We start from the raw sequence: 27,512 nt of genomic DNA on the forward strand, positions 1-27,512 counted from the left end.
AAGTATACGGTACAACATTTAAAAAGCGAATATGTTGCGGCTTCACACGGCTTCATGCCGTTCACATCACGCACATGGACAATACATTTTTTGGCCGGATAGAGCATGCTCGCATTACGCTAAAAAACGCAATCGTTCCTAAATTCCCGTTTGATCCCATTTGTACCCAAAAACCACGACCCGACAAATCTGTCTCAGTGTGCCTAATCAAAGATTTCTTCAGGATTTTCAGTTCCTAGGTGTACAAAAATAACTGAGGAGCCACAAATGGTAAACATTTGATAGGTAGAATTAAGAGATGCATTCACAAAGTTAACATGCTTGTCCGGCCGTTTGATTCAGCTGATTACGAACCGTTTTCAAATGAACACTAATTTTTTTTTTCAACAATGGACAATGTATCTTTAATTTCGGTAAATCAGATCTTCTTCATGTAAAGTAAAGCAAAGCCTAGGTGCTACATTCTGTTATCGAAACTTGACCTTCTGTTTTTATACGACAGACTTCTCAGCTAGCTGTTAGAGTGCAGGACAATTGCAGGGCCAGTTGCTACGATCCTATTGACTCTAACAGCCTCTCCCAGTCGAGATTCGAACATACGACGACTGTCTTATTAGACTAGCGTCATACCTCGGAGCCAACTGGCAGGTATCTTTGTCTTTTTTTGACAGCTTGAGAAATAAAAGCCAAAATTTTGGTTGTCACCCGTTAGACTTATGAAATTCGAATTCCCAGCGTCTTCCCTCAAAAACTTGAAAGTGTTCATTCTTATAGCTGGTTAACTCATTGCATCTCGAATTTTTGCATTAAATAAAGTTCATTATTTTTCATAGAACTGGAAAATTTAAAAATAGATCTGCTTTGTTACGTTACGATATTTTTCCCACGTCATATACTAACATCAAGCAAATTGAATTTGTTCGTGTTGAGCATATATGAAGAACCAAACAAAAGTTTGTAGCATTACAATAAGAGTATTAATTTTAACAAAAAATATCCTTTCCGCCTCGGTAATCTAATGTATTGCGCTTCGATGGATATTTGCATGCTGTTTCCATATCATTAGGTTTTGTCAAATCAATTCGATTTTTCCAGACTATGGTTTCGTACCAACCAAACAATCCATGCATATGAGTGCGAACTAAACCGAGCGGGCAACGAGTCGACAGATTCGTTGCACCGAAGTTAGACTGGAGCATACCTACATAGAAACGCATGGAAAAAAGTTAACATGATTGCTATTCGCAATAAATCACATTTTCACGCACCAGATTTAGCGCCTATCGAACTGTTTGAGCAAAGAGTAGACAATCTAAACAATAGTTGAAGATTTACCCATTAAAAAAAAACAAATACAGATAATATTACGGGTTTTATAGTTTATTTATAGAATTAGGTAAAATAGGTATTAATACTTAAACTTTACTAACAAATTGGCTTTCTCAAAAGTTTACAACCGTCACGTAAGGCTTGAATAAGTTGCTTTCCATTGTAATAAATCCATACACACACTGACCTTAGTCGACCACCAACCCACAATTTGATAAGGATCTTAGAAAAGTTACTTTTCTACGCTCCAGTGGCCTTGTCCGATGAGACAATGGCGAAAAACGGATTGCGATGAACCGTCGCGTCGCGATTGTGACGACCGGTTAAGCCAGCTGAAATGTGTGGTAACTTTGGCACACTGATATACAACGAATGGTTACGTTAGGCGAATTTGAATTTTCTGAACCGAGCCGTTCGTTGGATCTTGAGTGGAAAATCTTGGCTATGGCGAAACGTCTTCGGAGGTCTCAACCAGATGATGCCAGTATAAATATGCAAACCAGACGCGCTGCGTCGGATAGTTCGTTTAGGCCGTTAATCAAGTCTAGTTAAACAGTGCTGAAACATTTGGTTGCTATTTTCTTATAGTGAGAGGAAAATGAAGGTTAATAGAATAATTTATATTATTTGCGTAGATATTAACGTAAATTTTGTTTGTTAGTCTCTCATCATAATTTCTATGATGGTAGCGGTCAGTCCAGCTGCAAGCCAAAGACCACAAACGAAGGCTATAGGAAAACGTGAACTTGATGAATTCGGTTCACATCAAGATGATTATAACAACAATTGGGATCGGGCTGGTGTACGGAACCATCACATACATCACGTAAAAACCATCACCAAAAAGGTTCCCGTTCCTTATCCAGTACAAGTGGAGAAACAAATCAAAGTTCCAGTACCAGTTCCAGTTGCAGTCGAAAAGCAAGTTCCAGTGATAGTGGAAAAGAAGGTTCCGGTGTACGTGGAAAAGAAAATCCACGTTCCCGTGGATCGACCGGTGCCAGTTCCGTACGAAGTAACAGTGAAAGTTCCCGTTGTTCAAAAGGAATACGTTGAAATACCAAAGCCCTATCCAGTTCACGTTGATAAGCCCTATCCAGTGTTCGTGAAGAAAAATGTTTACATTCCAAAACCGATTCCTGTCTCAGTACGCATCAAGCAACGCAAGCATTAACCGGATGAACACACGGGAGGGTACACATTTGTGATATCTATAGGAGTTAGTAATACATAATTTATTTATTGAAAGTGCTGTTATAACGTATTTCGCCATTCATGTCAAATTACTAAAATAAAAAGTAGATCAATCTTCGTTAACTTGGTTTAAATTTTGTTTAAATCTATCTATTGCTGCCACGAGTAAAATTTTGCTCTTACGACTAATAACGGTGTAAATGTGATTCAGTATCCAATGCAAAGTAAACAATAATTGTGCAATTTTGATTGATATGCTTCGGTGAACTAAAATTTATATTTCATATTCAGGTTCATATTCATCAAAAATATCAATTAAAATTGCAAATCGGTAAATGAAATTCAAGGCTGGAACTATCAAAAATTAATCGAATCACAACATTTGACGTTTTAAATTGGTTGCAGTAAATGGGTTTACCAGATTTAAGAAAACATTTTTGCGGCATTGAAAGTCGCTTATTTATTATTAAAACTTATAACTGGACTTTTCAGTCAACTGTTCTAACATGATGCTAATATGTGGCATCTATTTTTATTGCCTCGCTATTGGCTAGCAATGAAACCAACAACAGTGACATTTATATTCGGGGTACAATCACGCCCCCTGAGCTCTAGAATTCCTTAATGCCGTATTACTTACGACGACGTTTACTATCGAGAAAATGGGAACACAGGAAAATCCGACAATAACTTGAATAGTTGTCCGGTTGCACTCTTTTGAAGCCTTTTGCTTGCACCGCTGGCTGGCTGGCTGGCTGGTTGGGTGGAATGTATTCAGCGTGCTGTATCATTCCGTTTCGGCATTCGGCAAATTACTTACTGGACACCCGTTTCGCGATCCAAAATCGCAAAACTTTCTTGCCGACCGAATGTACGCTCTGGCGACCGTTGGAATGGTACATTCCGCATAAATTCACTGACAGGATTCGTAGCTGCTTCTTTGACTGTGCCGCGGTTGATAAATTTTAGATTTTTTCTAGATCCGGAATTGGTGCACTATTCTAAGAATTATGTTTTCACGAACACGAGGGAAACATTCGCGAATAGATGTCACATGGAAAGTGGTGGAGACGCACGATATTGTAGAATGAAAATGAATTAGCTACGGGTTTGCTCATTCCCCGTGAACCATAACCGGGTCAAAAAGAAGCGTTAGTCTTGCGTTGTTTTCAATGGACTATGGGCTTCTTTTAGCTCATATTAATTCATGGTGAAGTTCCCAAAATAATTTTTATTATAAAATTGATTGAATGGATTTGATCATCAAATGTTTATGTGATAGTGTGTGATAAATGGTGAGCTCATTTATCCAGCTACTCATTTTTGTCACTATTATGCAACGAACATACCGAGAAAAAAAACAGGGTTGATTTTGTTTTTCTCTTCCTTTCTTTGTCATGAGTTTTTTCCATTCAACCATGCCATGCCATTTTTGGCAAAACAAGGACTCAGACAAGAAATATTACTTACTTACTTTGTTTTAAAGGGTGTCTCACATCAAACAACTCCACGGAAGAAATGCTGTAGAAAATTACCTAGCTGACCGATCCTTTTCAAACTCTCAGACAATAAAATTTCACCCATTAGTAAGCTTTTGGCATATTTATTTCATTCAATTCAATATCATAGCCGTATACGCTTAACTCCACTCATAAGGTTCTGTACAACATCTGCAGCTGCAGTTTCTTCTGTACGGAAACCCACTTTTCTTCATGTCTGCTTTCAAATAGTCTGGTATTTTTCGATGGGCCTTAGTTCCGGTGCCTTTGGGGGTGGTAAATGTCCTTGCTCAAGTAACAATTTGGATTTTATCACACTCTTATGATGGCATTTAAAACCAAAATTGGTCATGAAAACTACCATAAAAGTACAATAAAGCTCACATTGTTGCTTGGGTGGGTACGAAAGTAACCCCGTTGGCTTTGTACCACTCCAGGACACCCTTTGAATAGTGGCACGAAGCTAGATCCGGTCAGATGATCGTAGGGCCTTCGTGTTGCTTCAACAGAGGAAGCAGACGCTTCTGTAGACATTCCTTGAGGTAGATAAGCCCGTTTACAGTCCCAGTACACAGTATACATAGATACATAGTAGAATTAAATTGGATAAGTTTTCTTCTTTTTTAATTTCAAGTCCCAGTAGTCACGAACGGTGCACTCCGTTTGCCACATGAGCAGATCGCTTGCCAAATCATGTATTTCCAAAACTTTGAAATGTTTTTGCTTCCTTATTTCCTCCGGAACATCAAACTTGTGCTGGGCGGTGAAGAATAGTAACCCTGGAAGCTGCCAGAAGTCCGTCTTGACGTAAGCCTAATCATCCATGATGAGTCAATCAGGCTTCGTCAGCATCTGGGTGTACAGTTTCCGGGCCCGTGACTTTCCCTCCGTATTTTGTCGTTCGTCACGAGTTGGAGCCTTTTGCACTTTGTACGTATGCAGTTCCTTGGCTCTCTGAACGAAAGACTTGGACAGATTCATCTTTTTGGCCATATTCCTGACCGAAGCCTTGAAATTCTTCTTAAAGACTTCCACGACATGTCGCGACACGCTTGTGATTTTGATCAATAATAAAACATCTATTCTGACAGCATTTCTCCTTCCGTTCGATGTTCAGAGTTTCGTAGCAACGTTTATCTACACGACTCACAGTTCACAGTTGAGTGCACGATTCCGGGTTATTTTCCTATGTCCCGATAAGATAGTTGAGGATTTTTCAGGTCCTTACGCAAAATCAATTCGCACCGTTCCTTTTCGGGTGACGCCATTTTTTCAATTTTCGAAAAACTGACAGCGATAAAAATAAGTGTAAACAATGCACTCTAAACTACTTCTATTCAAATTTTCGAGAGAAAATACCCAATGGGTAATTTCCTACACCGTTTCTTCCGTGGTAAAAATTTGATGTGGGACAACCTTTAGTGGCGACGGTCCGTTACTGATCCTACGGCAACCGAATTATAGTCCTCCAGTACTGTCGGTCCTGGGCTGCCGCTCTCCAATTCTCTCGAACACCAACTGAACGTGCATCGTCCTCGACAGCACATATTAATAGGATGCAGGGTCTGCCCCGAAGTCTACGGCCCTTCCCGATATTGAACTTTAAAAGTTAAGCTTTTTCTTCTACTACTTCTTCTTCTACCAGTACAAAGTCGGTGTGGCGGTGTTAATAGCAACACCCAATCTCGCTGCTTCCTGTTTTGAAATCCTCTCCACTGCTTTACGATTGATTCCGATTATATCAACGGCATCCGCAAAACCAAGAAGCATGTAAGAGTTCGTGATGGTAGCCCCATTCTTTTCCACGTTTGCTCTTCGTATTCCACCTTCTACAACAATGTTGAATAGCAGATTAGAGACTCTATTCTGACTCATGATTTTTACGCATTCAGCGTCGCGCGAATCAGCATAATTAGTTTAAAGTCCTCCGCTTTAAAGTCCTCAAACAGGTGATGAGTTTGCAAGTTGCACTCCCGAAACTTGTTTAGTAATTGACGCAGAACATCTGAATTCATCGTATAGCGACCCGCACGAGAACAAGCTTAGTACTCGCGTCAATTTCCTTTTTTTAAATTAGGGCAAATGAGGGCCTCCGTCATTTGCCTACCAGATCCTACCAGACCCTGATAATGATCCGGTGGATTGCATTGTACAGCCAGTTAACTTCAAGATACGATGCTGGTGTAATAAGCCTAGTTGAAACAAGTCGTCGTTCTTCGAATCTCTACTGAGCGCTGCTGCTAGAGAGAGTCAGTAGCATCGTTGCACTAGCCGAGATACCGTCCTTCCCAGCAGCCTTAGCGTTTTTCAGCTCACTGATTACTTTATTAACCCCCTCCTGTGTTGTTGGCTCCACAGTTTGACCATCACTCACAATTCTTATTCTGTTCCTGCTGATCTCCGCGCTTGCCTCTCCATTCAACGACGACTGGAAGTGCTCCTTCTACCTTTCTGCTACTGCCGTTTTGTTAGTAAGCAGGTCATTGCACATCATTGCACATCACAGATATGACAAATTTCCTGCACCTCACCGTTTTGTTGAAACTCGTTGCTTGCAAATTGCTCCTTCGGGGAGCACGTGTTGCTCCTACTCGAGTTTTTTTACTCGGTAGGTGCTTTTTTCGCAGCTCTAGTCTCTCTATACCTTCTCTGTTCTGACGTGTAGCTGCAGTGAGTGTATGATTCCTGGCCTTGCTCTTCTCAACTGTCACTCTCTGCCATTCGACCAGCTATTACGCTGTCTTCCACGTATCGTGCTTAGCACCTCTCTCGCAGTTGTTTCAATAACACCAAGGAGATTCATTCACAGCCCATTCTTCCTGCTGTTCTACGATTCATTGATCAAGCTTTCTGGCGTTATTCCGCTGCTACGTCATTTGCTGTCAACCGCTGGATGTTGAAACATGCTCTCGTTACGAGCGTTCACTTCGTTCGACAACCTTGCGCGAGTAAGCAGAGTCGGTATTTGGTCCCCGAATAGATCGTCATCGATGATATCCAAAAAGTGTCAACCGTCAATCAAGACATGATCAATCTGAGACCTAGAGTCTTCATTTGGATGCCTCCAGCCAGGCGTGGTTTCGAATATTCAGACGTGGAAAGTAGGTGTTACAGATGGCCATTCCAATGGCCGCGGCGAACTTTATGATCCTCAGACCGTTGTCATTGGGCGGCACATAAAGGCTATATCTTCCAATGGCAGGTCGGAAGAATTCCGTCATGTTTTGGGTACTCTCCAAAAGTCCTCTCGAACCTGTTGTAGAACTCGTGCTTAGCATCATCGGATATATCATTTGTCGGTGCGTTGATTAAGCTGTAGTTTAAGCATTTGCTCTTAATTCTCAACACACATATGTGCGTGGTATACGGGCCTCCACCGGCTAACTTGTTGTTTTTGCTTTTCCAACACTACGAAACTAACTTCCTGTTTTGCCTTTCTGCCGCCACTATAATAGACGTGGTAGGTACTCCAGGCGCTCAAAGAAATGTCTGCAATAATGTCCATTGCACGGAACTTCCTTTCTCCAAAATAAGGCCACCGAACTGCCTGAATAGCAGCGATCTCTACTCCAAGTCGATGTAGGTCTCAAGCAAGCAAGCCGTTCGCAAGAGTTCGTACATTTCAGGTACCTGGATTCCAATCGTTATCCATTAATCGCTTCCTTGTTATCTGCCGTATCCCATACCAGTTGTACCGTTCCGTATTTCCATTTTCATTTTTTGTGGTAAATAAGAGTTTCGGTATACTACCTTACCGGAGTCGCGAAACCTACATTTCGCTGATGGGTCTGCCAACTTGTATATAACTTGTTTATCTCATATTCAGACTCTCGCTCTTTCATCTTTCACCTGGGATGGGGTACATGCGCTCAAGTTCCTCTTAATTGGCCTAACGTCTTATGACAAGGCCTGTGCAGTATAATTTCTCCATCTATTTCAGTGCATGGCAGCTGGTCTCCAGCTTCGCGGGCACCCAGTGCTCGCTAGATCTCGCTCCACCTGGTCTTGCCACCTCGCTCGCTGTGCCCCTCTTCGTCTTGTTCCCACCGGATTCAATGCGAAATCCAGATTTGCAGGATAGTTGTCCGGCATTCGTCCAACTTTAACCACTTTTTAAATACTGGGTTCGCCGTAGAGACACGTGAGCTCGTGGTTCATTCTTCGCTTCCATACACCGTTCTCTTCCATACCGCCAAAGATGGTTCTTAATACCTGCCGTTCGAAAACTCCGAGTGCTCATAGGTTCTCTGCTAGCAGTGTCCACGTTTCATGCCCGTATAGGACAACCGGTCTAATTAGCGTTTTGTACAGTGTGCACTTTGTACGGGGGCTCAGATTGTTCGACCGCAAGTGTTTGTGGAGTCCGTAGTAGGCCCGACTTCCGCTGATAATACGCCTTTTAATCTCATGGTTGGTATTGTTGTCCTCTGTTGCCAGCGGGCCAAGGAATACGAACTCCTCGACTACCTCAAACTCATCCCCGTCGATTTCCACGGTACTGCCCAAGCAGGCCCTGTCGCGCTCGGTCCCGCCCGCCAGCAATACAGGGTGTTCAATAAGTTCAAATACACTTTAAAAGTGTGTATAAAAAATGTTTAAATGAAAATACAAAATATTCTTTTCTGAGTCAATTTTTATTGAGCAGTGTTTATTGAGAACCTTTACGGCATACGTGGTGTAGCACCCCCTTTGTGCTTTATGACGAGCTTGATACGTTTGTCAAAAGAATCACACGCGGCACGCACCTGGTCCATGGGCATGTCGTCCCAGATCTTGGAAATGAGCTTCTTAAATTGGTCAATAGTTCTCACTTTATGTTCGCTCTGCTTGGCCAGCATGTACGACCATACATAAATGTCCAGGGGATTAAGATTCGGGGAGCTGGGAGGCCGCAAAGTCTTTTCGAGAAAATCAGTCAATTTCTCCCGACACCACGCTTGGACGATATTCGCCGTGTGGGCCGGTGCGCCGTCCTGTTGAAAGACGTAATGATCTTTTCCGTCGGAGTCACGAAGTGCTGGGGCCACAACCTTCTCCAGAACCTCGGTCTTACAGTACGCGGCGTTGAATTTCACGTTTTTCTCGATAAACACCAGTGGAAGTTTACCACACTTGGATACGGTCCCCCAAACCATCACCGACTCGGCGCTCTGGAACCGCAGGATGTTTGAACCGAGGGATGCTGGACAACGTCGGCGCCTACAGTCAATCATTTTGGACATTGTGTGGCTGTTGCAAGATGAAGAGTTTCTCATCAGAAAACACGAACTCCTGACCAGCGTGCCGCGAAAGTATCAGTTTTGATCTGTCCAGTCTCTTCTACGTTGTAGCCTCCGCTACCCTGTGAACCTTGCGTTTCTTATACGGCTTGCATCCCAGGTCCTTCGCTATGATCGTGTGGGCAGTCCTGATCGACACATCCAGGTTAACAGCGGTCTTCCGGATCGAGCGGTTCATTTTTCGAGCCCGTCTCCCGGTACCGACGGATGGTGTTATAGATGAAATTCCACCTCTCCCCGTGGGATTTCAACCGCCGAAATATGTCGCCGGGTCGCTCACCTTTCGCAAACAACTTTACTACTACGTTGCGGTACTCCTTCATCGCGCGCGGTCAACAAATAACAAATGACATCAAGTCGACACCTTGCGCGTCGGTTAGCTTATATATAAGGCTAAAGCTAACACCAATACCAATACACAGAATGCACATGATGCGCACTTACACAACGATGAAAAGTTGTATTCGAACTTATTGAACAACCTGTACACTCAAGGCGACATCCATTTAGTACGTCACGCAAATTTTGACCAAAATCAACCCCCCCCCTCCCCCCATTGTCACATTTGGTCACACATTGATGACCCCCCCTGAGAAAGTACGTCACGTCACGGCACCCCCCCCCCCCCTGGTCATACCAAAAAGTTAAATATACATTCCAGCCTTTTAATTTCAAGCTATCAATTTAATTCACTTCAATCATTTAATCAAATAACAAAAATGAATTTCAGCAAATAAAAGAAGGAAAATGTTCGAGCTTATAAGTCATCGATTCACGGATTTTGAAGATGATCTCCAATTGCTGCGATCGGAAACGCTTCAGAAGTCGCTGATGTGTCGTCGATTAATGTTTCGCGCATATCCACGTCCTTTATATCCATCTACTTAAATTCGTCTGATCTATAGAACTATAGTTGAAAGAATCAGGACTTCCTACTGACGTCTTGCAGCAACACGCTTTGGAAGAACTTTTCTGACGGATTTTGTCATTTTGTGTATTTTTTGCAATCATTCAACATTACTTTAGATGCAAAATTTAATCCGCAAGTGGCACAAGCTCTATCCTTCCGGAAGCTTTTGAGAGAGGGGCAGTACAGGTTGTACAGAAGAACCTTAAAACCAGCCGTGGAACTTCGATATGAGTTAAGGTTCATCGATTGAGTCCAGCAAGAATATCAAGAGAAAACATTGCCATTGGTCTCTGGCAGCACCCCGTAGCCCCTCAGAAGTTTATGCTTCTACAAATTGCGGTTGCAAAAATCTTTTAAGGTGGACGGTACTCAAAGAGTTCTTCAGCGGTGTACAGCATATTCTGTAAAGCTTTAATGGAGAGTTCATACTACAAAAATAAATAAGTCCTGTTTACACAAATATGTTAAAAAAATCCATCAGTACGTTAATTTAATCCTTCAATAGTTTTATCTCACAATAAAATAGCCTTTTTATAAATCTCCGAATAAATTTTACATTTGAATTTTTTTTCTTGTGACGTCATATAACTTTATACCCCCCCCCCCCCCTTCCCCCTCACAAATCGTCACGTTTAGATCAAACCCCCTCCCCCCTATAAGCGTGACGTACTTTATAGATGGTCCCCAAGTACTTTTTTTACACGGTTTGTTTTTTTTATTACATTAAGAACAGGGAAATTTAAGGACCATTCATTTATTTCTGAATACATTTGGGAGAGGCCCGACATTCGTCACGTAGTTTGTTGCACCGTTCTTGAGTAATCGTAAAAAACAAACTGTGTATAAATAGATTACTTCGTTTTAGACGTATTTATCTCCAACCCAATGTTCTCTGCTTCGCGTTGTAGTCTGGTTTACTGATCTTCCACCGCTTCAAACGTTCTGCCGACGGCATCGACATCGTCAGCGAAGCAAATAAATTAACTGGATGTATTGAAAATCGTGCACCGCATTTCAATCGCCGCTCGTCTTATAACACCTTCAAGCGCAATGTTGAATAGCAGGCAGGAAAAACCATCTCTTTGTCGAAGTCCTTTGCGAGATTCTCACACTGCACTGGATCCCGTCCATCGTAGCCATGATAAGTCTAGTAAGTTTAACCGGAAACCGTTTTCGTCCAAAATTTTCCACTGCTCTTGTCGGTTTACACTATCATTTGCGGCTTTGAAATCGATGAACAGGTGATGTAGATAGGGCAAATAACCCCGTTTTTCCACTTCTCTGATAGTCGTCCCGTACCTCAAATATTGACAATCAGTTGATGCAGAGAGCCGGCCAACTTGTCCGGGCCCATTTTATTTAAGTTTCGCACCAATGCTATCCTTTCCCGCTGCTTTGTTTTTCTTTAGCCAAAATTGGTCTTGAAGACCACCATAAGAGTACAATAAAACTCACATTATTGCTTGAGTCTTAAATGCTATCATAAGAGTGTATTAAAACCCAAACTGTTGCTTGGGTAACTTCCCTTGTCGATGGGGGTGACACCTCTTCGTTGGTTGATACACCAATGTGGTCACTTCCTCCGCTATCATGGTCTACCGCCTGCACGCGTTCATCGGGTGTTCATCGTAGTGCTGGTTCCACCTTCTGATCACCGCAAGGTCGTCAGTCCAGATATCTCCATCTTTATCTCTGCACATTTCGGTCCGCGGCACAAAGCCTTTGCGAGATTCGTTGAGTCTCTGATAGAACTTCCGTGTGTCGTGAAAGCGGTACAGCTGCTCGAGTTCTTCGCACTCCTTCTCCTCCTGGTGGCGCTTCTTCTCCTGGAAAAGTCAAGTTTGCTGTCTCCGCTTAAGTTTGTATCGCTCCACATTCTGACGGGTGGCTCTACGCAGCATTTGTACCCGCGCTGCGTTCTTCTCAATCAATATTTGCTGACACCCTGGCTTTTTCACGGCATTCCATCAGTCCTCAAAAGGAGTTTCATCCAGCTCATCCTCTTCTGACAACAATGTTTCGAGGGATAACGTGTAGTTTTCGGCGATATCCGGTTGTTTTAGTCGTGCTAAATTATACCGTGGCGGCCACCGTTATCGTATGTTGTTCACAACAGGTAGTTTTTGACGTATCATTACCAGGCATTCAATTTATCCTCTCAAGCGCGCGATAATCTATGAATTTTGCCTACTACGAATAAAAACTGGACAAAAGTGAAACGAGAATGTTTTATACCCATTTATTGTCGTTCGTGATCATGGGCTACCTGGATTTTCATTTATCCCAAGGAATACACGATCATGATTTGTTTATTTTCAAAATTTTCGTAACACGAGTTTATCCTCTCTTTGTGAGAGAGGATAAAGCTGTATCAGCCGTCTTTCAGAGACGAAAATGCACAGGTTACTATTGAATTTACCAAACAACCAGCCAACAAGAGAGTGAAATAAAACAACCAAGTTTATGTATTTGAGTATAACCATGGTTTCCTGTTATATACCTATAATTGCATTAGATTTTCGCGCCAAGTCTACCTGCGATATTTATTTATCATGCCTTCAGTGAGAGATGATAAATGTTTTTCAGCGAAAAATGAAACGAAATGTTATCAACTCTCTTTTTTTAGCGGAAAAATGTTTTTCTTCCACTTTATACGAACAGAAAACTACAAAATCTAGTTGTCATGTGAGAAGAATGGGTGAGCGAAATACGTTTATCCTACATATGAGTGAAAATTTTAATCCCTGATCATTACCATCACTAGGTAGTGATCCGAATCAATGTTAGCGCCCGGATAGGTTCTGCCGTCGATAATGCCTGAAAAGTGCCGGCCATCTATCAAAACATGGTCGATTTGTGATTCTGTCTGGTTGGGTGCTCTCCAGCTGTACCGATGGCTGGAAGAAGGTACTACGTATGGCCATGTTCTTGAAGGTGACGAAGTCGACAAATCTTAGGCCGTTTTCGTTCGTTTACGGGTGTGCGCTGAATCGTCCAATAACCGGTTAAAATTTCTCCTCTTGACAAACCTGAGCATGTCTTGGACAGCGGTCGTATTCGCGCTTCAACTACGCGTAAAATTCGTCTTTCTCATAATCGGTAGTTCCGAGGTGAGGGCTGTGCGTTACGTAGCGGTGCTGATCACTCGGCACAAATACTTAACATTTTGAACTGACATTAAGGGGAAACCCAAAATGGCTCAAAGATGGTTGGATAAACGCAAAAAGCTGTCTGGACAACGATTTGGAAAGGTCGTATTAATTATTTCAGCATTGTTTCATGTTTTTGGTAAAACTGTTTGAATTCTTGGTGGGTTGTTTGATTGATTTGTTTACAAGATAAAATGCGGTATTTATTACAAGATTGTCACTCTTGTGTACGAGTTGTCTGCTCTAAAGTATTTAAGTATTACGTGTTTTATTGAAAGTTATCCCCTGCGCAATTCAAAATGAAATGCTCTTTCATGATTGCTGGATCTATTTTGTCGTTAACAGAACAAGTTAAGCAAAATTCAAGAGCAAATCCAAGCAATAGAGATCGTTGCAGTTGTACAAAAAACACTCTGTTATATGACAGAACCAAATAGAGCATGTTATTATGACAGAAGAACCAGTTATGCTGCTATTGTCATTACCACGGAAACGTTTTGATACTTGACAAAATGTTGTCAGTTCGTAAAATATTCTATTGAAATAATAAACCAATTCAGATCTTATATGCACTAGGGATTTTTTGCCAAAACAAATGATAATAAACTCTTTCTTCGATATTTAGGCCGCTTTCAAACATCTATCGTGAACCATGAACCAGCAGTTTTAGGTACGTTTGATTAGTATGGGAGCTGTCACATTGTTACCGGGTTGGTATTGGCAGAGCACGTAATCAGTGCTCCCAGTGCTGTTAGAATTTCCTAAATCTTGTCATTCCATTTATCGACCCAGTATTTATCAACAAACGCTCAGTAAAACATAATTGCTAATGGGAAATAAATTCAACGGATCATATAGATCATTACGTGTTCATAAAACGTATAATCTGGAATTGATTAATAGATATTTGGTTGCGCACATATTTCGTTGCACTAGCGCTTTCCGAAAGTTTCGCCACATCAATGAGCCTTTAAAGAGCTTTCTGACCTTAGAGAATGTAAACAAACAACAGCTGACTAGCAATCGAAAACTCGCCTTCGATGGAAACGGATTAATTAGCCATCCTATTGAATGCATAGGATCGATAGGATTGCTGCTGCAAATCTTAGAAGAATCGGAATGTCTTGATAAAGAAAATAAACCATATTTCGGGATGTTCATAGTCGGTGCGGTTGGCTGCGGATCAGCTGTGTTTATGTTTGCAAGCTGTGCCATTTGACATATATTACCAATACTAATGCAACATTCAAATAAACGTTTAGGTTTTTGTCGAGCACATGAGATGTACAGTACAGTGTGTGTCGCTCTAACACAATAACGTTAGCCACATTCGGAGTCTCCTTAAACTACTTCCACTATTTCTGTGGAAGTTGGATAGCTCGTATGGTACGGATTCACATATATCTCGTACTTAACACCACGGTCTGATTTTACCCAGAAAAGTAAATTTATATTTTTTTAAATGCTGCGAAATACTGTAATACTTGTGAGACGATTGTGAGTTTATCCGACAGCTTACATCCTGCGTCCCATAGTGCACACTATCGTGGAAAACCAGGCGTACTATTTTGCTTCACCATTTTTATGGCGCAAAGCTTTTGCAATTCGCATTAGATTTTGGCTCGTATAAATTACAAATTCATTGTTTGTTTGAGAATAGCATTTAGAGGATATTTCATCTTTATAGTTCGAAAAGAATAGAGTCGTACATTCCACCATCGCGATGCACACCATTTTCTAGGTTGGTCTGGCAGCAAAGAAATGGTAGCAACTGCACAAGGGCCAACCAAATATGGCCGTTAGTCAAGCTGCCGCTCGCTAGTCGCAGCGGTTGCTTTTTATTCGACGTTCTGAAAATTGCTGATTTACTGATAGTGGAAAAGCAATTACGTTTGCTTAGCGTTCATTGCCAAGGTATAAACAGTCCGTGAAAATTGTCGTGACGTAAAGCGTAACGAAATTCGATTGAATGTTATTTGTAGTTATAGTATCAATGATGATAATGAATAATAATGAATTTTTGTTTACTTAAACTAAAAATATATGCATTATACATATCATCGGCCATGATATATTATAGTTCTTGTAACATTTAGCAATAGTAATTTATACCAGATTAAATCATATTCCACAGACTAGCAGACGTAACACTTTGAATAAATTTTTCAGTAAAACATTGTTTAAATGCTAACCTTATATCTCGCAAAAAATACTAGCGTCACCTGCAGCCATCTTTGCGCTACGCTAAACGGCTCGCTGTAAGTTTAGCTTACTTACTTACTTGTTCAGCCCAGAGGCGGGATGGCTCTCGCCGTATAAAGAATTCCTGTCAATTGTACTCGGTCCTGGGCTACTCGTCACCAATTCGTTGCGCGTCTCGACACACGCAAGTCGGCTTCAACCTGGTCGAGCCATCTAGCATGTAGAGCCCCTCTATACTTGGTGCCGGTGGGGTTCTTGAAGAGAACGGATTTCACTACACAGTCGTTTGGCATCCTTGCGACGTGGCCGGCCCACCGTATTCTTCCAACTTTCGCCAGGTGTACGATGGGAATCTGTCCAAGTAGTGCTTGTAGCTCGTGATTCATACATCTCCGCCACTCTCCGCTTTCCGTTTGTGCTCCGCCAAATATAGTCCGCAACACCATTCGTTCAAAAACGGCAAGTGCACGTATGTCGTCCGTAAGCAAAGTTACTGTCTCAAGTTCGTAGAGGACTACCAGTCTTATTAGCGTTTTGTACATCGTCAGCTTTATGCGGGGGCGTATGCTCCTAGGTCGAAGCGTCTTGCGGAGGGAAAAATAGACTCGATTTCCAGCTTGGATGCGTCGTTGGATCTCCTTACTCGCATTATTGTCGGTGGTAACCAGAGATCCCAAATATACGAACTCATCAACCACTTCCAGTCCATCGCCGTCAATAGTCACTGTCCGTGGGAGGCAAGTTTAGCAACGCTAGCTCTAAATTTACTCGTATACTATTTGATAACACACTATTTGATTTGGCTAAAAAGTGAAAATATTAAATGGCCGTTTTTGTTGACGATGGAACAAGGGTTTATTGTTACGTCTGTGCATCTGCCAATATGAATCCCGATATATCCTCGTCTTTCTTCCTCCTTCTTCTCTAACTACTAAACTCTAGGGTGACTCGTGCTATATGCAGAACTTACCTTGATTGTACATGGTCCTGGGCCATTCGTCTTCGTTGAACTGCTCGACACTCGCAAGTCAGCTTTAACCTGTTCGAGCCGTCTCGCACCTTAGACTTCTCTATTCCTAGTGCCCTCATGGAGTTATTGCTTGAAGAGAAAGCTGGTTTTCGTGAGAGTCGCTTCACGATGGATCAGCAAACTCTGTGTCAGCAACTAGACATGTGCTGGGATTGTAGACTTATCATCTGTTTATGAACTTTAAGGCGACGTACTATTCAGTCAAACGGAATGAACTGTGGCAGATATTGCTAGAACATGGTTTTCCGACGAAACTCATTACGCTGATTTGTGCGACGCAGAATGGGTCTAAATCCTCAGCCTCTTTTATGACGTTGGATGCCCTCTCTAACTTGCTATTCAACATTGCTTGAGAAGGTGAAATACCAAGAGTAGATGTAGAAAGGAACGAGACATGGAACGTGGGAGTCCAAATGGTACTGGTGTTGAAGTGAAGCTGGAGGAGGAACGATACGAAGTAGTAGATAAATTCATATTCCTTGGTACACTCGTGAGATGTGATAACGATGTAACCCGCAAAGTAAAACGGTGAATTGCAGCCGTGAACCGGGTTTTCCATGGATTACGTAGCCAGCTGAGCTGAAGGTAGTACAATGTTGCAGACTGTTGTGGACTGGACACGTGACCAGAATGCCCGACGAAAGAGTATCTAAAACTATTTTAAGACTGAAGCTTTTGGAGCGTCTTAGTAGAATACTAAACTTGAAACTAAATTAGAAAGAAAACTTTCCAATTTAATTATACAGTGTCTGTTCTACAGTGCAGCTTCGAGTTCGAAAACAGACACTTATGAATCTTGCAAGTCGTAGGCGAAATACGTATCTGTCAAGAATAAATATACATAGACATAGTAGAATTTAATAGGAAAGTTTTCTTTTTAATTTAATAAATGACTTTAAAGAGCATAACATAAAGACAATTTGTGAAAACAACTTGTAAAGTTAGTGTTGTCAAACGGAAATTAAAACTGTGAAGCTAAACTCGAGCTAACTTATCTAATCATTCATAAAACCAAAAATCCTGACAAAAATTTCGCCGCTTGTACCGTCAATTGGCATGCTAAGTGAAGTATGACAACAACACTTCAACTTCAACGAAATACCACATGCCTCTTTACACAAAAAACATTCACATGATACCAATACCAACCGGTTAAGACTATCAAAAGCGAAAAAAGCAATTTACGTGTAATAAATTCATGTGAAAATGGAAAATCGGAATGAAAAATAGAGCAATAATAATTGCTGTAAATAAAAAAAAGCATACTTACCATCCGCCGGTTTACAATGCTTGCCCGTCGTGTGAGGACAAAAAAACAGTACGGCATTGCCTACATGGAGCAGTGCCTTTAGTGGTTGAGCCGCACTGTTAGAGGGAGGAAAATCACTGCACTGTGGCATGACACACTATAGCACTGTGTGCATGTAATAACCGCGGCCCAGCTGTGGCGATGTAAAAACCACATCCTTTCGTTACGGACCAGCCGAACCCCAGGAACGACCGGGGTGGAATAATTTTTATGAATTGACAGAAAATGTCCGCTCTCGTTTGGAATACCTGCAGTGACAGCGACCGAATCACCGTCTGCAGCAGACTGACCTCAGCAGATACCTCCTTCCGTAGCGAGCGATGAACAATGGACCACAGGACCGAGCGAAACGGAACACGCCGCCGCCATCGCCAGCCAAACCGATTTGCCTAGCCGGTAGTCGAGGCGGACCGAAAAAGTGCCGCTTTGGGTTGTCCCCTGACGGATGTTTCGCTCGAGTTTGCTGAGGCTGGTGCTTTTCCAATGGAAAAGTGGACACTGGTTAGTTGAAAGTGAAACCGAGATTCATTCCCGTCCGGAACACACGTGGCAAGCTTTATTTCAATTTTCCGAAGTAAGTGCCTCAATTCATTGGGCGGCAATCCATTCTACTGCTTGGCACATTTCAATGATAATGGAATGCTGTTGGTGCATGATAAATTAGTTTCAGTGCTTCGTGCACAATTTCGGCAAAAGAATGGAGAATAGAGGGAAAAAGAGTTAAACACAAAAAGTGCCACCCTTTGGCTGATGTTATCAACTTGAAAATTGTGTTGAAACTTGAGCTGACCAGTTCGACGAGATTTAACACAACGGTTTGAACACAATGAGTTGAACTGCTTCTGCTGTTGGTGTACTTCCTCTATTGGTGTTCTAACGTATCTGACATTTCTTTCTTTTATGTCGTTGGATTTAAGTGTACAGGAATTTATGAATGTACTGTAAACTCTTTAACTAGATTAACGAAATGGATGGTCGTAAAGATTAGTAATTTATTAGTAATTAAACTACTCAATTTGTTAATTACCGTCAAGCGGGGTAACTTGCAACAGCGGGGTAACATGCAACAACACTATATCGATCCTATTTACTGTACTTTTTGATCTGTTTCTTCAATTTTTAATCTATATCAGTCACTGAATCTTGTTGTTAACAGTTCAAAAAAGCCATAGATACTGTTATGTTGATTTTCTGCTGTTTTGGTGATCTTTTAAAAATTCCACAAGATGGTGTCAAATTCATCGTCAATTTTTCGTCAGTAAAACGTTTGTGTCGCCCACAGGCACTTCAAATAAAAGAAGTCTAGCATACATTTTTTATAACAAAATAAACAATAAGGAAACAAAATAATCGATTTATAATGACTAGTTTTGTTTGTCTTACTTGTTACCACATTATTCGTAAAACAAGTGCATAAACGGGGTAACTTGCAACAGCTGGTAGATAAAAAAGTTATGTTCCGTTACCTTTAAGAGGCAAGTTATCATTTAATTTTGCATCAAACAATACTAAAGCACACCTGAAAAGTGAAAGGTACTTTCGGTAAGTCGGAAATATGCCAGTTTTTCTCTGGATATACTGGAAATGGCCATAGAAGAGGCCAAAAAGAAAATAACCTCACTGAGAGAATCGACCAGCAATATGACTGTGTCTAATCATGATCACTCGTAACGTAATGAACATTCATATATTACATAACCAAGATATCGATGATTTTTAACTCTCCCGCTCCACTTCATGACGCAACTTTGCAAAGTGGATATACGACGTGTAATGCGTTATCACACAACTCCCGCTTCCTTAAGTGCGTTACGTAATATGTGAAAGGTCCTTAAAGAAGGCAGCTCTAAAGGATCCAGACAAGGAATATCAACTGCATGAATAATATAAAAATTTATTTCTGTAATTTCCGTTACAGGGCTCATAAATTTTTTTTCACCAACGTGACTTAGGACATTTATGCGTATATTCATAGCAAAAGCACTAAAAATCGCAAGTCGGATTATCATTTGCATATTCAAGTCAAAAGAAACTCATACAAATCTTTAAATTCGTTCAATTTCCAAAAAATATTGCTTGTTGCAAGTTACCCCGTTTAAAGGGTTACTTACTTTACTTAGGTGGCTTGCCGTCGTAAGACAAAGCCTGTTGAACAAAATTTCTCCATGTAACTCGGTTGAGGGCTACCGCTCTCCAATTCCTCGGACACCGAGTACTCTCCGCCAGATCTCGCTCCACCTGGTCTAACCATCTTGCTCGCTGCGCTCCTGGTCGTCTTGTTCCTACCGGATTTGAGGCGAACACCATCTTTGCAGGGTAGTTGTCCGGCATTCTTGCAACATGCCCTGCCCATCGCATCCGTCCAGCTTTAGCCATCTTCTGGATACTGGGTTCGCCATAGAGCTGTGCGAGTTCATGGTTCATCCTCCGCCTCCATACTCCGTTCTCCTGTACGCCGCCGAAGATCGTTCTTAGCACTGGTCGTTCGAAAACTCCGAGCACTCGCAGGTCCTCCTCGAGCATTGTCCATGTTTCATGCCCGTAGAGAACAACCGGTCTAATAAGCGTCTTGTACAGGGTGCACTTTGTACGGGGACTTAGTCTGCTCGACCGCAATTGCTTGTGGAGCCCATAGTAAGCACGACTTCCGCTGATAATACGCCTCCGAATCTCACGGCTGGTATCATTGTCCGCCGTTAGCAGTGAGCCAAGGTAGACAAATTCATCGACTACCTCAAGCTCATCGCCGTCGATCAATATACTACTGCCCAAGCGGTGTCGTTCGGCCTCGGTTCCGCTGGCCAGCATGTACTTTGTTTTAGACGTATTTACCTTTAACCCAATCTTTTCTGCTTCGCGCTTTAGTCTGGTGTACTGTTCAGCCACCGCCACAGATGTTCTGCCGATAATATCCATGTCATCGGCAAAGCAGACGAATTGACTAGATTTGTTGAATATCGTGCCCCGCGTGTTGATATCCGCTCGGTTCATAACACCTTGTAGCGCTATGTTGCAGGCATGAAAGACCATCACCTTGACGAAGCCCTCTGTGTGATTCGAATGAACTTGACAATCCACCCGAAATCCGAACACAGCACTGCGTACCATCCATCGTAGATTTAATCAGTTTGATGAGCTTCCTGGGGAAGCTGTTCTCGTCCATGATTTTCCATAGCTCTTTCCGGTCGATGGTATCATATGCGGCTTTGAAGTCAACGAATAAATGATGCGTGGGAACACTGTATTCACGGCCCTTTTGGAGGATTTGCCGCAGTGTAAATATTTGATCCGTTGTAGACCGACCTTCGACGAAGCCGGCTTGATAAGTTCCCACAAATCTATTCGCAATTGGTGATAGAAAGGGGTTTAAAGGGTTACCAGTAACAAATTAGTTAAAAAATTCTACAACAGCCAATATTGATCGCATATTTTTTATCAATATGTGAAATTATTCTATGCTAGACCTAATAACTTCGTATTAATTAAATGTCCTCAAATGAACTACAGGTAAGTTTTCACTTGCACTCATAGTTGAGAAGTGTTGCAAGTAACCCCGTTTGACGGTTTGTTATTAGTTAAGAACAGACCAAAAAAGCGTATATAATAAATAATCATTACTTATATTATTAATCATTACGATCCTGAGAAGTAAATGGCATGTGCAAGTTTTACGAGAAGATAAACCAATTTCAGGCGAAGTGGCCGAATGGTAAATGTGAATATACACCATTAGCATTCCATTAGTATTTCATAAAACACACCCGAACATAAGAGAACCATTTTTATTTATTTACTATTTGATGGGGTTTTCAACCGTTGCACAATGGGCAAAAACGAGTTCGTAATCCCAAGAATTAGAAGCCGCTGCACAGTGGAAAATACTGGGACAAAACACCCAAAATGGAGTTGAAGTTTTTCGTGTATTATTATTTTTCTTTGAAAGTAGACAGACTAAATAACTATATTCCAAAATTTCAGAGCACTGGGGATGATACAGCTTTTTGGAGAATTTTTTGAATCTGAGGTTTGTGTGACAACTTCCCATATTTTTCGTTCAACGCAAGTTTCAAAAAACTGTTTTAATCGTATTCTGTTAGGTATTTACATACAAAGAAAACATGATTTGGTATTGAAATGATTATAGATTAGCACCTTATTTTGCAGATTGACGAAAATCAAGTACACTCTAAAATATATTTACTTCAAATCTCAAAATAGTAGCACACGTGTGACTTCGCATTTTCAAAGTTGAGCATCTTTTTTTGGGAACGGAAGGTAACCGTCATTTTGTCATATTTTATGTAGAATTTAGTCTACTTTCCAAAAATCATATCCGCATTTTGCGCAGATTTGCGCAAAGACTAAAAATATTGAATTTTATAGAACCATGTGTTTTTAGGCAATTTCGCTTTATAATTACTTCTAGCAATACTGTTACAGATATTTTTAAAGTAAATCATTGAGCATTTAGCAGCTAAAGATTAGTGCCAGGTCAGCAGAGCAGGAGCGACACTTTGATATTCAAATTTTAGTGAATAAACATGGTTATTGACTGGACAAAATGCTATTTTTAAAACTCAACATTTATTTTTAAATGTGGCTCAACGTAATAGATTGCTGAATGTTACAAGGTCATTACTACTTCTCCTGATTATCCCAATGCAAAAAACACAAAATAAAAATAATAGTCAAGTAATTATTTTAGAGACACCCTAATAATTGATTTTTTTAAATATTTGAAAACTTTAAGTTTTAGTAGTCAATTTGGATCACAGTTATATACAAAATATGTAAGTTCCATGCTACTTTACCAATTTTATTAGTTTTGTCTCAGTTTTGTTCTGACCGGCGCCACTGTGCGCTGGTTTGGAATCTTACAAGATATTTATCTTCTTATATATAAAAATGGATTTCTGTCTGTCTGTCTGTCGCGAAGTACCTTATAGAATCAAAAATTACTGAACTAATCGGCGTGAAAATTTGCATGTAGAGGTTTTTGGGGCCAGGAAAGGTTTTACCGATGGTTAGAGACCCCTCCCTCAACTAAGAGGGGGGGCTCCCATACAAATGAAGCACAAATTTCTGCATAACTCGAGAACTAATCAAGCAAATAGATCAAAATTTGGCATGTGGGTGTTTTTGGTGACAAGAATTTATTCTATGGTAAATTGAGACCCCTCCCCTCTTTGGAAGGGGAATTATGACTATTCTCCCCTTTAAGAGGGGGGGGGGCTTCCATACAAATGAAATACAAATTTCCTCATAGCTCGAGAACTAATCAAGCAAATGGAACCAAATTTGGCATGTGAAGGTTTTCTAGGTCAAGAATATTTTCTTTGGTGAATTAGGACCCCTCCCCACTTTAAGAGGGGGGCTCCTGTACAAATAAAAAACAAATTTCCTCATAACTTGAGAACTAATCAAGCAATTGGAACCAAATTTGGCATGTGGGTGCTTTTGGAGGCAAAATTTTTTTCTATGATGAATTGGGACCCCTCCCCACTTAAGGAGGGGGGCTCCTATACAGATGAAATACAAATTTCCTCATAACTCGAGATCTAATTAAGCAAATGGAACAAAATTTGGCATGTGAAAGTTTTCGAGGGCAAGAATACTTTCTATGGTGAATTAGGACCCCTCCCCACTTTATGAGGGGGGGCTCCCATACAAACGAAATACAAATTTCCTCGTAATTCGAGAACTAATCAAGCAAATGGAACCAAATTTTGCATGTGGGTGTTTTTGTAGGCAAGAATATTTTCGATGGTGAATTAGGACCCCTCTCCACTTTAGAAGGGGGAGGCTTCCATACAAATGAAATGCAAATTTCCTCTTACTCGAGAACTAATCAAGTAAATGGAACCAAATTTGGCATGTGGGAGTTTTAGATGGCAGATTTTTTTTCTATGGTGAATTACGACTCCTCCCGCTTTTAAGAGAGGGGCTCCCATACAAATGAAATACAAATTTTCTTATAACTTGAGTACTAATCAAGCAAATGGAACCAAATTTGGCATGTGGGGCTTTTAGGGGGCAGAAATTTTTTCTATGATGAATTAAGACCTTTCCCCTGTTCAGGAGGGGGGCTCCCATACAAATGAAATTCAAATTTCCTTATAACTTGAGAACTAATCAAGCAAATGGAACCAAATTTGGCATGTGGGAGATTTTGGAGTATTGAATTTATTTTATAATAGTTAGAGACCTCTCACCCCTGTGGTAGGGGGATATGGACTCTCATACAAATAAAACAGAAATTTTTGCGAAACTCAAAAACTAATCGAACTCGACAAATTCAAGACTCTTCCATAAAACATTAGTCAATAACAAGACCACAAAAACTATCTATCACTAGACTACACACATCTACACTAGATCATTCAGGACGAGACGGCCGCGAGTGTTGCCGGCGACCCGCCATCGGAAGCGCCGCCCGCTGGGGTGAGGCAACTCCCCGCAGAAACCACTACTATCTAGGTTTATTTGTTTTCCTAGGTCTACCTGGGTTTCCTGGAACGAGCGACAGCGAGTAAGGAGAGGATCGTGAAATGGTACTTTCCACAAAAAAGTTTTCCGTGATGGTTTCATTCTGCGCAGACTTCGGGAAGTGGTCCATTGTGCCCTATTTTCCCAAAAATCAAGTTAAAATCTAAATAAACAGTATAAAAACTTATTTGCCGCCCGTGAAACGAACTCAGATAGCTTCCAAATTTTGCCAAAACATCAAAATAATCAAATCCCATCCATTCTATATTGTGCGAAATGCAGGTACAGTTCATTTTACCCAATTCACCCCTAAATAAAACCTAAGTAAAACCTAATTAGAGCGATTAAAACTAATTCAAAGACAGGGGAATATACTCGAATAGTACCAATTTACTCGAAAGACATAAGGAGAATTGATTGTCATCGATTCAGTACCGTGATGAATTCACAATCGGTTCGTTTTACCTAATTCTTTCCTAGGTTAGCCTAGGAATGTCCGTGAGAGATAGTAAAGTCCCAACAGCTGACCTCAATGAAATCAAATGAGAAATCGGGTTGCTGAAGACCCGCAAAACCAGCTACCGTCAAAGCTTTATAAACATGACTGAGAAACACCGGTATTGAGCCGTTACCAGGGTTATTTTCAAGATTTGGGAGGAGGAGGAATAGCTCCCTTTGGTTGGTAAATGGTTGGATAATGCGTAAAACTGACCCCATAGTGGTCTTAGCCTTTTATCCAGCAACTCCTATTCCTACCTCCACGAGGTATAAGCCGGAATACGAGCAATCTTAGCAGAGATCGGGTAACCAGCCCCGATGGAAACTAAGATCGTATACCAATAGTTTAGCATCGTGGCACTGCAGGATCGAATTCAAAACACTGGCGATTATTGATGAATAATTACACTAAATAACAACTTTTATTAATAACAGGATCATTCTGTGTCAAACAGTTGGACAGCACGAGCACAGATATATAGACTAGAGAAGTAGCTTTTTCAGGTTCATTTGTTCTAGCTAAACGAATCATCGATCTCACTGTTTGGACTCACGCTTGTAGTGCATCTGGATGTGATGATGCTGTTCGTGTTGATGATGTTCGGCATCGTGGTGGGCCTGGTGCTGATCGTGATGTTGATGATCGGCAGCCTGCTGATGCTCATACCGATCATGCTGTTGCTGATGGTGTTGAGTTTGATGATGGTAATCTTCGTTAGCATCGTGCTCATCCTTGTGCTGAGCTAGGTGTTCAGCAACATGATGAGCGTGATGTTGTTCTTGGTTTTGATGGTGGTATTCTTCATCATGATTATCATGGTGAAGCGGTTCCGATACGAATCCGGTCAGTTTCAGTGCCACGTGTTCATCCTTGTGGTCGTGTTCACTGTGGTGACGATGCTCGTCATTCTGTTGCTTTTCAACCAGAACCGGTCGTTGAACGTAGATGGCATACGGTTTCGGAACTTCGACTCTGTGAACAACTGGAACTGGAACCTTCTTCTCCACTTCTACGTGCACCGGCCTCTCGACATGTTTGATGATTTCCTTTTCGACGTACACCGGATAGGGCTTCGGGATTTGAACAGTATAAGGCTTTGGGATTTCAACTTGGACCTTGTGGAGTACTGGGACCTTCACTTCCACTGGAACGGCTACAAAACGGTCGACGTGCACTGGGACCTTCTTCTCTACGACGACTGGAACTTTCTTTTCCACTTCGACGCGGTATGGGACTGGACGATCAATATGGACCTTTTTCTCAACGTACACTGGGTATTTTTTCTCGACTTCGACTGGATATGGGACTTTCACTTCATAAGGAACTGGACGATCAACATGTACAGGGACACGTTTTTCGACATAAACTGGCACCTTACGTTCAACTTCAACTGGATATGGAACTGGACGATCTACATGAACTGGCACTTTCTTCTCAATGATAGTATGTTTCTCAACTTCCACTTTGTATGGAACTGGAACCTTCTTCGTGAGATAGGAAGGCCTTTCGTTAGACCAGTCGTGGGCCTTATGATTCTGGTAGAGATGCTTCAGATCCTCTACACTTTCGGCACTGTATTCATAAGATGGTTTGTATCCGCTGTACATTTCCATATGATGTCCAAAAGAATATCGGTGATCACTAAATCCACGCTTTTCGTGTACTTTAGATTCTGCTACAACGGCATCGTCCTGTTTGCTGTCCACTTCCTTCTGCGGCCGTTCGATAGCCGCTCCCAACGCAATGGCAATAGCCATGGATAGTACTATAAAGCTCTGCAGAATCAAGAATAATTAAACTGTTACTAACTTTAATTTTGAAAACCAATTCATGGAACACCCACCTTCATACTGGTCCCGTTTGCACTTATTACACGACCTAATCCGGTGAACGATCGAAGTTGAATGATGCTCCACTGTGGCGATCAGTAAGCATTTATAGTGTAGCAATTTCTTCATCCCGGTCACTACCAAGAGAGCCATTTCCGCTCGAATTTTCGATGACACACTAAAAGCATCAATAAACAGGGTGAAAGAGTTTATTGGCTAGAAAAATAAAGAAAAATAAAAGCTCAAGAGATAGCACCAAAAATAAGACACGCGGGTCGCGCTTCAGGGCCACTTGGCTAATCCAAGCAGGTAGGTACGGCTATGTTATTACCGCTGATAAATCGCCAGGCCTCCGGCAACTTCACCGAAGAGAGCGAAGGTGACCGACGAATTGTTTAACTTGCCGGGGCAAACAACGTGTAATGTGATGTACAGTTTTATCACATCGCTTGCCGCATGCTAACCGGCAAAAGGCAGCCCAAAACTTATGAATAGTGTATTTTCCTTTCTATGTTGCGGATCAAATTCATCCAATCGAATCACATATAGCGGTGGAGCTTCAACGGAATTGAGAACTTCTGCTTTTATCGCAAGTTTGTCTCTTAGCTATGTTTTGTAGCTTTTTACGTCGGACCGTTTTACGTGTCACATTTTGATTTAGTTGCGGAATTTTCAACTTTTCAATTGATTTAATTCGGTTTTATGATTTTGTTGGCTTAGTTTTACATTGCGGAGCTCAAGTGATTCAAATGTCATAAAACGATAATTTACAGTGTCATCTGCAGTTGACGCATCTT

At 41.4% G+C, this 27,512-nt stretch overlaps 2 protein-coding genes across 2 annotated transcripts; one reads left to right on the forward strand and one right to left on the reverse strand.

The window, feature by feature from the left end:
• Window positions 1–2,011: 2,011 nt before the first annotated feature.
• On the forward strand, window positions 2,012–2,503 carry LOC128740243 (mantle protein-like). The gene has a single exon (XM_053835777.1). The coding sequence runs from the start codon at window positions 2,012–2,014 to the stop codon at window positions 2,501–2,503; it is 492 nt and encodes a 163-aa protein (XP_053691752.1).
• Window positions 2,504–25,422: 22,919 nt separating this feature from the next.
• LOC128740244 (titin-like) lies at window positions 25,423–26,735 on the reverse strand. The gene is made up of 2 exons (XM_053835778.1): window positions 26,730–26,735; window positions 25,423–26,661 (listed from the first exon to the last, which is right to left on the reverse strand). Exons 1-2 carry the CDS (start codon window positions 26,733–26,735, stop codon window positions 25,423–25,425), a joined length of 1,245 nt encoding a protein of 414 aa, XP_053691753.1.
• Window positions 26,736–27,512: the final 777 nt, after the last annotated feature.

This window comes from Sabethes cyaneus, chromosome 3, assembly GCF_943734655.1.
Source record: "Sabethes cyaneus chromosome 3, idSabCyanKW18_F2, whole genome shotgun sequence".
NCBI lineage: Eukaryota > Metazoa > Arthropoda > Insecta > Diptera > Culicidae > Sabethes > Sabethes cyaneus.

Coding starts and splice junctions, on each gene's coding strand:
- LOC128740243 (XM_053835777.1), top strand. CDS start 2,012: ATGGTAGCGGTCAGTCCAGCTGCAAGCCAAAGACCACAAACGAAGGCT.